At 34.5% G+C, this 14,911-nt stretch overlaps 1 protein-coding gene across 1 annotated transcript; it reads left to right on the forward strand.

Moving 5' to 3' along the window:
* Positions 1-5,825: 5,825 nt before the first annotated feature.
* Positions 5,826-7,908, forward strand: LOC110103893 (pentatricopeptide repeat-containing protein ELI1, chloroplastic). Its single transcript, XM_028697591.1, has 2 exons — positions 5,826-6,005; positions 6,089-7,908. The coding sequence occupies exons 1-2, from the start codon at positions 5,965-5,967 to the stop codon at positions 7,461-7,463; spliced, it is 1,416 nt and encodes a 471-aa protein (XP_028553424.1). The 5' UTR covers positions 5,826-5,964; the 3' UTR covers positions 7,464-7,908.
* Positions 7,909-14,911: the final 7,003 nt, after the last annotated feature.

The raw sequence follows: 14,911 nt of genomic DNA on the forward strand, positions 1-14,911 counted from the left end.
AGAAAATACTCAAAACGTGCACAATTATCATGTCAGAGACATACCAAAAGTTACGCGGTAAAACCTTTGTCAGGAGAAAATAATACCAGAAATTCGCTAACGGAAACAAAATCCGGAACAGAAAATGCGTCAAAAATCTCGTTTCTGAAAATTGAGAAAGGCGGAATGTGCCTTACCTCGAGTCGGTCAACTTCTCTAACTACAGCAACGAATGAAAACGGACCGGAGTCGTCCAAAAATCATCTTTTCCTTCTTTTCCTTCGTTTTTCTCTCTCCTGGACGTCCTTTTCTTTCCAAAAATATCTCATTTCCATATATATCAAGACTGATCGTACCGGACGATCGCAACTTCGTCCCGGACGATTTTGGCTCTGGACGAATTTCGTCCAGACGAAATAATTATCGTCATAGACGACTTGGGCTCTGGATAGATTTCGTCCAGACAAAATTAATTATCGTCCCGTACGACTTGCTCTCGGTAAGAATTTCGTCCAGACGATCCTATTTTTGTCCAGACAAACCATACAGCCAAAACTGTTTTCCTGCACAACCTGTACCGATCGTCCCGGACGATCGAACTTCGTCCGGACGAATCTTGGAGCAAAATGGTCTTTACATTTAGATTGGCTGGAGATATGTTATACTATATGTCCAGACAAACCATACAGCCAAAACTGTTTTCCTGCACAACCTGTACCGATCGTCCCGGACGATCGAACTTCATCCGGACGAATCTTGGAGCAAAATGGTCTTTACATTTAGATTGGCTGGAGATATGTATACTATATAGGAAGGTGGACTAATGGACTTTTCTTGAAATTAGATTTATGGTGTAATCTCAAGTGATATGAAATGTGAGGTATAAGGAGATTGACTAATATAATATGATATGTTGACGGACAAAAAGTGAGAACTTCTTACATGAATGCCACATCGCTTATGACATCTGACATAATATTTATTCATATTTAAGGGATTGATATGATTATGATTGGTTTCTATTTAATCCGAAGGGCTTACAAGACTTAATGCAAGAAAAAATTTCACAAGTAGCCATATATCATGTCTTGCTCTTAATTTAATTTTCTTAAATGCTAAAATTATATATTACTTGAATAGGACATGATATGATAATAACATGAACGATATAACATGATGTGAGCATGATACAAGACATGACTGATGCATGCATGTTATTTTTATTGTATTGTATTGATTGTAGTTATAAGTTTTAGTAACCTTTTGAGCTATTAGCTCAATATGTGATTTTTACATATTTTTTAGAAAGAGGATAGAATATAATGGAGTGAGACCAATCAGAATTTGTAGGTTTAGTTTTATTTTTTGTATTTAAGTTTTATTCTTTTATAACCAATAGTATTTAATGATAGATTAATGTTATAGATTGAACTCTTAATTTTTGCACATAAATTTTGGGAAATAAATATTGAATTTTAAATTGATGCAGTTTACTTGATGCATATGATTTGTAGTTGCTTTTGCCGAACACATTTATACTATTAAATTATTAGAGGCTTTGTTAGATTAAGTAGAAGGTAAAAAATATAATTATTTCAAATTAGATCTTGGGACGTCATATATAGTCCTCATACCACTATCTTCCTACTACAGTCCTTTGTCCTTCGTTGCCCACCAATTACGACCATTCGACTACTGTCCGTTGACAACTATTGTCTGGCTATAGTCCTCAGCCCATAGTCGCTTGATTATGATTTTTTTTACCAACTTTTCTCGACTACAAGCTTATGGAAATCATTTCCCAACAAAGATTATTCCAACCTCATTTGCCCGATGATTACAATCCTCAGATATTTGTAACAAAACCATGGTCCCAATCTCTATCACTCAGCTACGATCCTTTGACCACCATCGTCGGAATATGATACTCGGACCACCATCACCCGACTACTAATTTTCAGCCACTATCATCCTACTACAATCCTTCAACCTTCATCGCTCATTGACTATAGTCCTCTAAGCTATTGAGCACAATAGCTCAATAAAAATTTAAAAAAAACACAACAAAATCAAAATTAAAAAACAACAACAAAATCATTTTCATTTTCTTTTCATCTTGTCAAACATGTATATTTCATTTTCAAAAGAATGAATACATCTTTTAAATCATTTTATCTTCAGTCATTTTTCATGACTAGAAAAATATAAGTAGAAAATACAAATTACAACAATATTTTATACATAAAAACAAAAAAAAAAAAAAAAAAAAAAAAAAAAAAAAACTTAAAACTAGAACCGAATCTGTCTAGCTTCACCCCATTAGCTTCTTATCCTTTCTTGAAATCATGTAGAACCATATAATGAGTGGAAACAAAATAGGTCACTAGAACCTAACACTATGTCCAATGCATAGAAAGCAGAAATATGTGCTTAAGGCTTCGTTTGGGACGGCTTTTTTATTGCTTTCTAAAACGGAGTTTTAATACAAAAATAAAAAAAATTGTACTAAAACTCCGTTTTAGAAAGCAATAAAAAAGCCGTGCCAAACGAACCCTAAGTCATTTAAGTATTGTATGCTTATGCTTTATCAATTCATATAAATCGGGTTCATCATAAGCAATAATAATCCAGTTACACCCTTCTACTACATATTGCTATTTTGGATATCCATATTCCAACAATTGCCAAGGCTAAATTATGACTAATTACACATTAGAGTTGATAATAAGACTTAAATGAATTAGTGTATTTCATAAATAACTATTATTTATGTTTGTAATTGAATAAACTTTAAAATTTTGGTATATAAATAAATAAATTTGAACATTGTTTTTGAAAATATATTTATTTTTGTACATGTGATTTTTATAATTTAGTAAGTATCTTATTATGAGTTCAATAAAATATATTTTTTTAATTATGATTTAATTATTTATTTGTTAATTCATTCTATATTCTTATGTATTTTAAAACTTTTATATATTACTTATAGAAGTATTTATATCCCCAAATATCAAACAATTAAATATATAAACTAAATTACTTTTAAATAAATGTTTGAATATTATTTAAAACTAATAGTATAATAGTATAAATCTAATAGTATAAATCTATTACTAAATATGCAGATTTTAATAAAGAAACTATTGGAAGCAAGTAAATAGTGAGTTTTTGCTTCAAAACAATATCTATAAGGCTTCTTATGCTAAACTTAGAATTTTTAATATATTTTGTTGTTTGACATAAATTATAAAGTAAAATTAATGTATACCATAGGTGTAACCAAGTTGTCTAATGTAAAAATTTTCTTTAGTCATAAAATTATAAAAAATGTTATTCGTACATTACAAAATTTTTAAATATTGTGCATCAAATATTTTAATTTAAATTTATTTAAGATGATAAATAAAATATTAAAAATCAATTAAATAGTCATATTTTAATTTATCTTTGACATTTATCTTTTTCAATTTATTTAATTTAGTCTAGATTTAAAATTTTATAAAATTAAATAAATGTTGATTTAAATTTTATTAGTTTATTTAATTTAATGTAGATTTAAAATTATAATAGGAATAGTTAAATATCCCTTAATCATATGTGTTGCGTCCTGGAATATTCACGGCGATAGAGAAATATATAGTTTAACATCTTAGCATTGTACGAAGATCCAACACACAAGTAGATAAGAGAGAAAGAGAGAGAGTGAGTGAGAGAGAGAGAGAGGGAGAGAGAGAGAGAGTAGCGTTCATAAGAGACACCAAAGTTTTTACTTGGAAACTCCTGAAAAAGGGGAAAACCACGGGGTCTTGCACAGTTTGAATGAATCCACTAGTATTTATAGTCGATTACAAATGAGATCCTTCTTAGGGAGAAGACCTTGGCTTGATGTTACAAATGTACATCATATAGAGCACATTACGTGATGGGAGTTACAATAATCAACATTGACATGTTTGTTTGGTTGGAAGGGCCATAATCAGCACGAGACAATGGTCTGAAAGACTGTAGTTGACAGGAGACCGGGGTCAGAAAGACCGTTGTCTGCTGATAGAGGTCGGAAGGACCATAATCGGCAGGAGTTAGGGGTCCGAAAGACTGTAGTAGGAAGGTGACTGAGGTCATAAAGACCATTGTCTAGTGATGGAGGTCGGAAGGACCATAATCGATAGGAGATAGGGGTCCGAAAGACCGTAGTATAAGGGCGGTACTCCGGGAGACAGGGGTCCGAAAGACCATAGTAGAAGGGTAATACTCTAGGAGAACTCTTGGTGTCAACTGGTGGCCCGACAGAAGTCCGAGTCTCAGGTTGTGGTATGGTAGAATTTCAGGTCTCAGGTGGCAGTCCAGCAGAAGTCCGCGACTCAGGTGGTGGTCCGACAGAACTCCGGGCGTCAGGTGGTGTCTTGGTGGAGCTCGGAGCCTCAAGTGGTGGTTCAGCGGAAGTCCGGGCCTCAGGTGGTGGCCTGGTGGAGCACAGGGCCTTAAGTGGTGGTCCAGCAGAAAGTCTGGGCCTCAAGTGGTGGTCGGCGGAGCAAAGACGTCAGGCGGTCCGGCAGAGGTGAGGGATTTAAGCAGTGGTCCGGCGGAGCAACGACATTAGGCGGTGGTCCGGCGGAGATGAGGGTCTCAAGTGGTGGTATGGCGGAGGAGAGGGCCTCCAGTGGTGGTCCGGTGGAGCAACGACGTTAGGCAATTGTCCGGTGGAGGTGAGAGCCTCAAGTGGAGTTCAAGTGGAGCAACGAAGTCAGACGATGGTCCGACAGAGGTGAGGGCCTCAAGTGGTGGTCCGGCGGAGGAGAGGGCCTCCAGCGGTGGTCTGACGGAGCAATGACGTCAGGCGGTGGTCTGGTAGAAGTCCAACAGTGGTCGAGGAGGAGCTTCCACTTTCTCTTCCTTCTCTTCCACTTTCTCTTCTTGCTCAAATCCCCTTTTCAAGAGAAATGAGGGGTCTATTTATAAATTTTTGGAGTGACATGACCCGTAAATAAGTGAGAGATCAAGGGTAAATGGGGAGTGGTTAGATGGACGGCCGATATTGAATTCCTAGATTGTGGACCGTTCGTCAGACATTTGAAGGTCTTAGTGATGTCAGAATTAGGCTATCTTAGGCTCGTTGGATTTGTCTTGTCGAGCCGTTTGATTTGATTATAAGCATGTTATGTTTGTAAACCGTTTGGTAATCCAAATTATGGTTTGAACCTTCCAACAACGCTTCTAACTCTTGATTTGGACCCGTTTGGGCTCGGATTAGGTTGGGTTTGGTGCTGTTGGGTTCGTTTTCTTGAGACGCTCAGTTCGACTATAAGTTCGCTGAAATTGAAGTTTGGATGGTTCCAATTTTAATTTCGGAAGTTTCCAACTTGGTTTTGCCTCGAGATATGTTCCCCATCAAGATAATTTTTTGATGATATATCAAAACGGAACTAAATATTAAGTAAATCAATCACATTAAATTTATTAATAAAATTATAAAATCATATAAATTATATTTATTTACATTAATCTATTATAAATTTATAATTGAACTAAAGATTTATGTTCTTAAGGCTGATAAGAGCAAGTATAAGTCCTCTTTCTTCTTCGTCTTCATGCGTCATGCTATTTCACGCCGTCATCACTTCCAAGCTCCACCAACCCCCCGCAATGTTCATCTTTCCTCCCTTCCCCCTCTCTCCCTTCTCCCTCCCTCTCCTTCCCTCTCCCAAATCCTCCAGTCCCACGCTCATCTGGTCGCCCTCGGCCTCGCCAACAGCCGCGCCGCTATGGGCCACCTCCTCGCCGCATGCGCCATTTCCCCTTTTCCACCTCCTTCCTACTTTCACTCCGTATACCGCCAGATAGAGCTTCCCAACGTCTTCGCAGCTAACAACCTCCTCCGATGCCTCGCCAAAGGTGAAAAACCTCATCAAACTCTCGCCTTTTACAAAAATATGAGAATCTCGGGCGTGCCCACCAACAAATTCACTTTTCCTATCCTCCTCCATGCGTACACCAGAGACCCATCTCGCTCGGAAGGCACTCAGGTTCATGCCCATGCGTTAAAGTTTGGTTTTTGTGAAGATTTATATGTCAGAAACGCTTTGATAAGCTTATACAGCGCTTGCAGATTATTGTACGAATCAAGAAAGGTCTTTGATGAGTTCCCTAATAGCCGAGACGTGGTTTCCTGGAACGCAATGTTAGTCGGATATGTAAGGAATGAGCAGATTGTTGTTGCGGAAGAGATGTTCGATCAAATGCCTGAAAGAGATGTGATCTCATGGAGCACCGTGATCATGGGTTATGTTCAAAATGGCGATTTGGAGAAAGGGCTTGTTTTGTTCAGTGAAATGGTCAGTAATGGAAGTGTGTCTGTAAATGAGGCTACTTTGGTCACCGTTCTTTCTGCTTCGGCGCAGTTGGGCTTGCTAGAGTATGGAACTTTTGTCCATTCAATTATAAAGAATGTGAAATTTACCATTACAATGGCTTTAGGGACTGCCCTTGTGGATATGTATGCAAAGTGTGGTTGTTTAGATCTCGCCAGATATGTGTTCGATGAATTGCCTAAAAGAGATGTATTTGCTTGGAATGCTATGATTTGTGGTGTTGCTACTCATGGGCAAGGGAAGGAAGCTCTTGAACTTTTTCAGAGATCCATTGATGAAGGATTTAACCCCACAGCAGTGACTTTTGTTGGCATCCTGAATGCGTGTAGCCGTGCTGGCTTAGTCAATGAAGGTCGACATTTCTTCAACTCAATGGTGAGGGATTATGGCATTGAGCCAGAGATGGAGCATTATGGCTGTATGGTTGATCTTTTCGGTCGAGCAGGGCTTGTTCCTGAAGCTCTTCAATTGATTGAAGGTATGAGCATCAAACCAGACTGTGTGTTATGGGCTACTCTTCTAGGAGCTTGCAAAACGCATGGATTTATTGAATTAGGAATCATTATAGGTAAGAAACTAATCAAATTAGAACCTGGACATGATGGACACTATGTTCTTTTAGCTGCCTTATATGCCAAGGCAAGGAAATGGGAAGATGTTATTGAGGTTAGGAAGTTGATGTCAAGTCATTGCACAAGTAAAGTAGCAGGTTGGAGCTTAATTGAAGGTAATGGGAGGTTGCATAAGTTTATTGCAGGTGATTTGGATCACAAAGAGTCTTCTAAGATCTACAAAATGCTTGAAATAATTGGGAAGAAGCTGGTAGAAGCAGGTTACTTATCAGATGTCTCCTCAGTTTTACATGATATTGAGGATGAGGAGAAGATTCATGTAATAAATGTGCATAGTGAAAGGTTGGCAATTGCTTATGGGTTGATGATAATTGATCAGGACCGTCCAATTCGCATTGTTAAGAATCTCAGGGTATGCGTTGATTGCCATGAATTTAGTAAGATGGTGTCAAAGGTGCTGGTTAGGGAGATAATTGTGAGGGATGGCAGTAGATTTCATCATTTTAGGGATGGTTCTTGTTCTTGCCTTGATTATTGGTAGCCAATGTGTGCTTCTAAAGATGTTTAAATTTCACAAAATTGTGATATAGTTTTAATCATATATGTTAGAATTTGTGAAGTCTAATTGTTCGATCAATGTACATCATTAGTATACAAGGCCGCAGTGTTGTATACTTAAGTGTGGCATTGTTGTAGTCTCAAGTTGGAGACAAAGAGCAGAGCATCATGGAGCTATAGGCTATAACACCACAACGCTGCATGGTGGATTCACGACAAAGAGTGGAGCACTACGTAACTCTAGACCCCAAGGCCGTGACACTGCAAGTCGGGCTAACCAATTTTTCTTCCTCATTCTTCTTATTTCAATTGAAGGTTTTTATCATTTAGAATATACTAGTGCGACTCATTGTCTGTTCTGAGTATAGAAAAGTGTGATAAGAGAGATCTATACAATTTTTTTTTTCATATTTAATTTCTTGATGTGATGTGGTTCCGTTGTTCATTCTCATTTTCGAGTTTTTCCATGCTTAATCCTGATGTTCTTATTTTTTTTTCTTTTTATTTGTTTCGTTCTTTATTTACTTCCCAACAATATCTAGCATGATTTTCTAAAGTTCAAAGAGTTCAATGCATGACTTGTTTCTTCTTAGAGATATTCTCTTGTTGTGCTTATAGCTTGTTTATATTTGTTTATTTAGATAGTTGAACAAACTTAAACAAAATTTGTAAAGCTCGACATATAAATGAACAAGCATGTCTATTAATCTTTTTGTTCATTTATCCATGAATTGGTTGTTATTCTTGATATAATTTTCTTTTAATGATAATTTATTCAATGTTATTATACCAATATTTAATATTCTATGCACTTCAAAAATTATTTATATCACAAGTGTGATGAAATGTCGTAGCTTTTTATGAAGGGGGTTATGAAGTTGTTGTCATGAAGGCAATTTTTTTTAAAAGTTGTTCTAATGAACAACTTCCTAGCACAAAAATTTCTTGAAATCAATGAGAAAACAGTAATAAAACTAAATTATGATTACAAATTAAAAAATAAAATGGTAAAAAAGCTGTCCCAAATACCTTGAAGATACAGCCATCTCATTATGAAATTAAAAATTAATTAATGCTAATTTATTTAATTGCATTTAACTAAATAATATATATAATCTGATTTTATAATTTCTTCAATTTGTCTAATTACAAACAATAAATAAGCCCCATTTAATATAATTATTTATGAAATAATCTAACATAAGGTGTTGAAGATGTCGAGCTTAAACTGCAATGTAAACATCTATGAGACCGGTATAGATAAACTTTGATCTAAAATATTTTTGTTAAAATTTTTCTTTTTTTTTTTTTGTTTCTATATTGATGATAGGAGAACATTTTACATATTGTTTATTAGTCTAATTAATGCAATAGATTGGTAAAAAAATACTTGCTGTGTTAAATGGTTATTATGATTAGAAATCTCCACTATTTTTTTGTACCCTTAAGGTAATTTTGATTATATTTGGAAAAGTTTAGATCTCTATTTTTGAATTTCTGCGTTTATCTTTGCAGGCCCTACTCCCTGGCTCATTGCTAGCGGAAATTACAAAAGATATGTATAAAGCTGTTGAATGAGATGATTCTTTCTTCTTGTTTCCGATATTTATATCAGAAAATTTATATCAAGAAGAATATGATGTGATTCTTCTTCATAGAAGAGGCACAAGGGGCCAGGTCATGCAACATTTATAGAACAGAGGCTTTTAGAAGTTCTAAGAAGTTGATTGTCGACAATTAATGCTATCATGTAGCTTTGGTGAATGGGAGGATACCAAGGTTATCTTCTCAAAATTCTAAAGATAGTAGAGCTTGTGGATGGAGGTGGAGCTGTGGAGGCCCAAAATAGTGGCCAAAATGTAGCTTTTTTAAGTTTTAAAATTTTGTTATGAGATGTATATGTTGAACTAGTGTATGAAATTCCTAGAGTTGATAGAGACGAGTGTTTGAGATAGTTTTTTACTATTACTTTTTCATTGCTTTTAAAAAAATTTGGTACTAGAAAGAAGTTTTAGGAAGAAGTAAGAAAGCTGTACCCAACGAAGTCTAAATATGTTTTCGGATTCATTTTTAAGGATTTTATGCTGATAATAGCAAGGAATTCAAGATTAAGTCACTCTTTCTTTAATTTGGTTGATATTTGAAAAGTTGGCATATATTCTAAAATTTTCTCACAGTCTAGGGTTTGGATAAGGCATGTTAGAAGACATGCATAAAAAGAGTACTTCAATAAATAAGGGTTTTTGGTATGGTTATGGATGAGATTGATAAATTTTAAAAACTAAAATCAAGTCCTAACTTTTTGTACTTGGCCTTTTTTTTTTCTTTGGCTTGCTTCTTTATTTCACATCACTAATGCAACTATACACAAGTATTCTATGGTGATGAACCAAGAGTGCTATATGTGTGAAGTATATAACTAGTAAGAGTTGATTTTGAAATTTCTATCGAAACACTTTCAGTTCAATCGCAAACAATGCACGGTGGAATACAAATAACCAATCAAATATGCAAATAATATGTTTTGTCCATTGCACAAGAAATTATATGCAAACACTTAGTGATCAAGTTAGAAGTACAACATAAATGATACAATTACTTGGCAATATTAGATCACGAACTTGTGAATCAACTAATGCAATCATTGACAAGCATTCTATGGTGATGAATTAAGAGTAAGACATATGAGTGAGTATATGATTAGTAATGTAATGTCCCATGATCTAAGTGAAAGAACATTTTTTTTCTACCAAATCAATACAGACATCTAGAGTTGATAATTGCATTAAAGAAAACAAATAAAATATAAGACATAATTCACATTACGACAGTTCATAATTAAAATCCACAAGTAGCATCCAAAAGAATATATACAATAGCCACACTAGTTAATGCAAATAATATGTTTTGTCCATTGCACAAGAAATTATATGCAAACACTTAGTGATCAAGTTAGAAGTACAACATAAATGATACAATTACTTGGCAATATTAGATCACGAACTTGTGAATCAACTAATGCAATCATTGACAAGCATTCTATGGTGATGAATTAAGAGTAAGACATATGAGTGAGTATATGATTAGTAATGTAATGTCCCATGATCTAAGTGAAAGATTTTTTTTTTTACTAGATAAATATAGACATTTAGAGTTGATAATTGCATTAAAGAAAGCAAATAAAATATAAAACATAATTCACATTACGACAGTTCATAATTAAAATCCACAAGTAGCGTCCAAAAGAATATATACAATAGCCAAATTGGCTATAAAAATACATGAACCAAAAGCTAACAAAAATTATACTAGCATCAGTATAAAGCTTCACGCGGCAAACTCTTTACCTGAAAATATTTAAACCACATATAATGAGCTTAAAAAGCCCAGCAAGTTACCAAAACCTATAATTGAATTTAAAACACGATAAAAGAGCAATATGCATATTAAGAATCAAATCATAGAAGTAGCAGTTATATGATCATTGAATATGCCCAAGAATACTAAAACTCAAATGCAATAGCAGAAGAATCCATAAACAATAAAATACTATAGAAAGAAAGTCAGTAAAGCAGTAAACTATACGAATGTCAAATCTATAAAGCAATCGTCATATTCATAATATCAGTCAGTATAAAATCATATAAAGCGTCCAATCAAAACATCATTAATGACTGTTGAAATTAAATCAATGTAGTAAAATCATATCGGAATGTACACATGCAATCTAGTTATTCTTTATCGCTTGCTCAGTGTATCACATGTATAAGATCAGTACAGTGAAATACTAGTATCAAATAATATCAGTATCTATAATAGTAACAGTAATAATCCGATGGTAGGAGCAGTAGAGTAATGCAATAATAGTAAATTCGTATATTAAAAATAAATCCATACAATATTAAGAAAGATGCCTAAGAAATATGCATTTTAGTAGTCACACTAAATAAGTAGAAGTCCTGGCTATCACGATGTTTTTAAGTGCTAGTATCAGTGTTAGTAAACCGTTAGCTCAGTAAATAGAGTCGTCACCCTTTTCTCGTCGGCACATTAATAATCTCCTTATAACTCTCAATCAAAGTATCACGTGAATTAGTATAGGATAACACCAAATCACAGTATTTAAAGAAAAGCCCGTCGACCCACCATGTTGTACAAGTCAATCAATCTCCAACCAACGGGTCAATTAGTCTTTACTTATATGTTTCACAAACATACATTATTATCATAATCTTATAATAGTAATAGCTATTGGCTATTACTCAAGCACATATACACATCCAATTTCAATGCATTGCAGCAAAAAAATGCATAATTAAGTTTAATGAAGAGGATGCCAAAATGTCATAACGGTATACAATAAAGAATCTTATTAGGCAAAAATGCACATTTTCATAAAATTACCAAATTATCAGGGATTGTATAAAATGACATTTTAAGACTTTTATTCTACAACACTACTATTTTTAGACTTCAAAATAAATTTTGGGGTAGAAAAAATCGTTGTATTGTCAAAATTACCCGGTGAAAAATCTCAAATAAATACTCAAAATACTCATAATCACGATCTCTATAATAGACAAAAAGTTACGCGGTGAAAGTTTTGCCAATACAAAGTTATGCACGTTTTTCGGTAACAGAAACACAAATTTGAGTGGAAAAATACCAAAAACACAAAATCTTTAAAATCAGAAATAGAATATGGATTCCTTACAGCCAGACGAGCAAATATCTAAGCAGGCCCGACTGACGAAAATCGCACCGCGACCTCCAAATCCAAACCTTTTCTTTCTCTCTAATTCCCTTAACAGCTCTATGTTGGCCTAACTAATGAGGAAAAAGGATTATTTTAAAAGTTCTTAATAGTGCTTTAGGATATTTTGGATTAAAATAATAATATAATATTATAAAATTAATTTAAATAATTTCTTTTAATATAAAATTCAAATAATTCATTTTAGGACTTAAAAAATTACAAAAAAAAAATCATAAAATAAATCATAATATTTAAAAAATATCGACAAAATCGGTTTACAAATTGGACACCTCAAGGTCCCGAACTTCTTACTTGTACAGACAAGTACAATTTCCTTAAGGACTTTTGTCGGTGTCCAAAAATTACAAAAAAATTCATGTAAACAAAATACTTCGATCAAAATACTATGACAAAGACAGATTGTGATTTGGAGTTATTATGACTCCACAAAATTTTTTGGCAAAGTCAAAATACGGGTTATTACAAGTAAGCACAATGGTTATGAATCTACTCAACCAAGCTATTAATGACTTACATATCAACTACCAAATTGTATAAGTGTGTCAACAATATATTGTAGTGATAAAGAATTTATTATCTTACATATGAAAGCAATGAACTTATAAGCATAATATTTAATGATATACTCTAACACATATGCACACGAACATTGGACATAAAGTTCACCACATGCATATTCAATCAAGAGATGAGTATCAAGACAGTAAATAACATACTTTACAAGGTTCAATGTTTTTACAAGTTCAATTTAGGAGTCTAATGAAATGATGCATTGGCTTTCTACATCAACTTCTACTAACAAATAAGCTCACAATGATGCATGCATGTCATGTTGCTCTGTTGCATACAATTATATCATCTCAAGCTTGGCTTTGACTCAAAATGAACTTTTGATTAAGATTTATGTATATGTTTCAGCATTTGTCATAGGAGTATTTTTTGAAAATTTTATTATGTAGTTTTTCTTGAAAGAGTGTGATGAACAATGAAACAAAGAAAACATTGATCAATTTATACATTTAAAATTTAATTGTAAGTTTTCAAGTTATCTTATAGCTATTCTCTTCTTAGAGCATGCATAATTTAGGGATGCTTACATTTATATAGCAAGTCTAAATTTTTATATATGCCCAATGGATTTGTTGACCTCCAGCCACATCACTTAAATGCCTACCAAAAACTTGTTGTACTAGCCGCCAAAAAATTTCTATTATCTTATTGTAACAGCCCGCAAATAAGCTGATGTTATCCTGCTCATATCATGTTGTACTAGCCCTTAAAAAGTTGCAATTATCCTGCTCAAATCCTACTATAACAGCCCGAAAACCTACTATTATCCTGCTATAGTTGCCTCTACAACATGCTAGTGGGAATAAAAAAAAAAGAGGGAACATAATATAAGCTAATATATCTCACCTTCCTAAGGAATAACATACCATACCCACTCTCCCTATTGAAGCAAAGCCTGCCTCTTTGTTGCCCCTTCTTCTCCCAGCAAACTTCATTAGCCTATATCAACCACACACTTCTCCCTAAGCTATTGCCAACAACCTCTCAAGCCACACCACCAATAACCCATTTCCTTTTCTTCATAACCATCCAAAATCTAGCAGCCAAGCAACTTTCCACTACAACCATTCATATCTACTACCCCCTGTAGCTCCCTTCCTTCCTTCTTTTAACCTGCAATTCTTCCTCCACCTAACCTACTACAAACAATCACATACAACCAACTTTTGCTCATCCTGTCACCTCCTACTAATACCACCTCCAACCACACAAACCCAACAACTCTATTCCTCCCTATTCCAATACATAAACAACCTAGCAACTATAAATCCTTAACTACCAACCCACAAATCCAATCATCCAGCCTCCTCTTCTACCTCCGACAGCACCTATTACTGCAACTACTTACCTTTCCCATCCCCTCTACACCCCTTATCATCTCCACCTCCAATTTCTCTTGCTTAAAGCAACAGCCAAATGACCCTCTTCTTTTCCAAAACTCTTACACCATATCCTCCCTCAAATATTTAAGAATAAATCTCATATACACTCTAAGAGCTAAAGCTAACATTCTACTAGCTCTTCTGAACCCTTGATTCGGACTCATTTGGGCTCGGATTGGGTTGATCTTGGTGTCGTTGGGTTCGTATTTCCGAGACGCTCAGTTTGACTATAAGCTCGCTGAAATCGGAGTTAATATGCTCCCGAAATTAATTTTTGAAGTTTCCAACTAGCTTTTGTCTCGAGATTCGTGCCCGATCAAGATAATTTTGAGATAACGTATCACTTACATTTATATAGCAAGTCTAATTTTTTATATATGCCAAATGGGTTTGTTGACCTCCAGCCACATCACTTAAATGCCTACCAAAAACTTGTTGTACTAGCCGCCAAAAAATTTCTATTATCTTATTATAATAGCCCGCAAAAAAGCTGATGTTATCCTACTCATATCATGTTGTACTTGCCCTTAAAAAGTTGCAATTATCCTGCTCAAATCCTACTGTATCGGCCCAAAAACCTACTGTTATCCTGCTATAGCTGCCTCTACAACATGCTAGTGGGAATAAAAAAAAAAAGAGGGAACATAATATAAGCTAATATATCTCACCTTCCTAAGGAATAACATACCATGCCCACTCTCC

The sequence above is a fragment of the Dendrobium catenatum genome, unplaced genomic scaffold (assembly GCF_001605985.2).
Source record: "Dendrobium catenatum unplaced genomic scaffold, ASM160598v2 fragScaff_scaffold_974, whole genome shotgun sequence".
Taxonomy (NCBI): Eukaryota; Viridiplantae; Streptophyta; class Magnoliopsida; order Asparagales; family Orchidaceae; genus Dendrobium; species Dendrobium catenatum.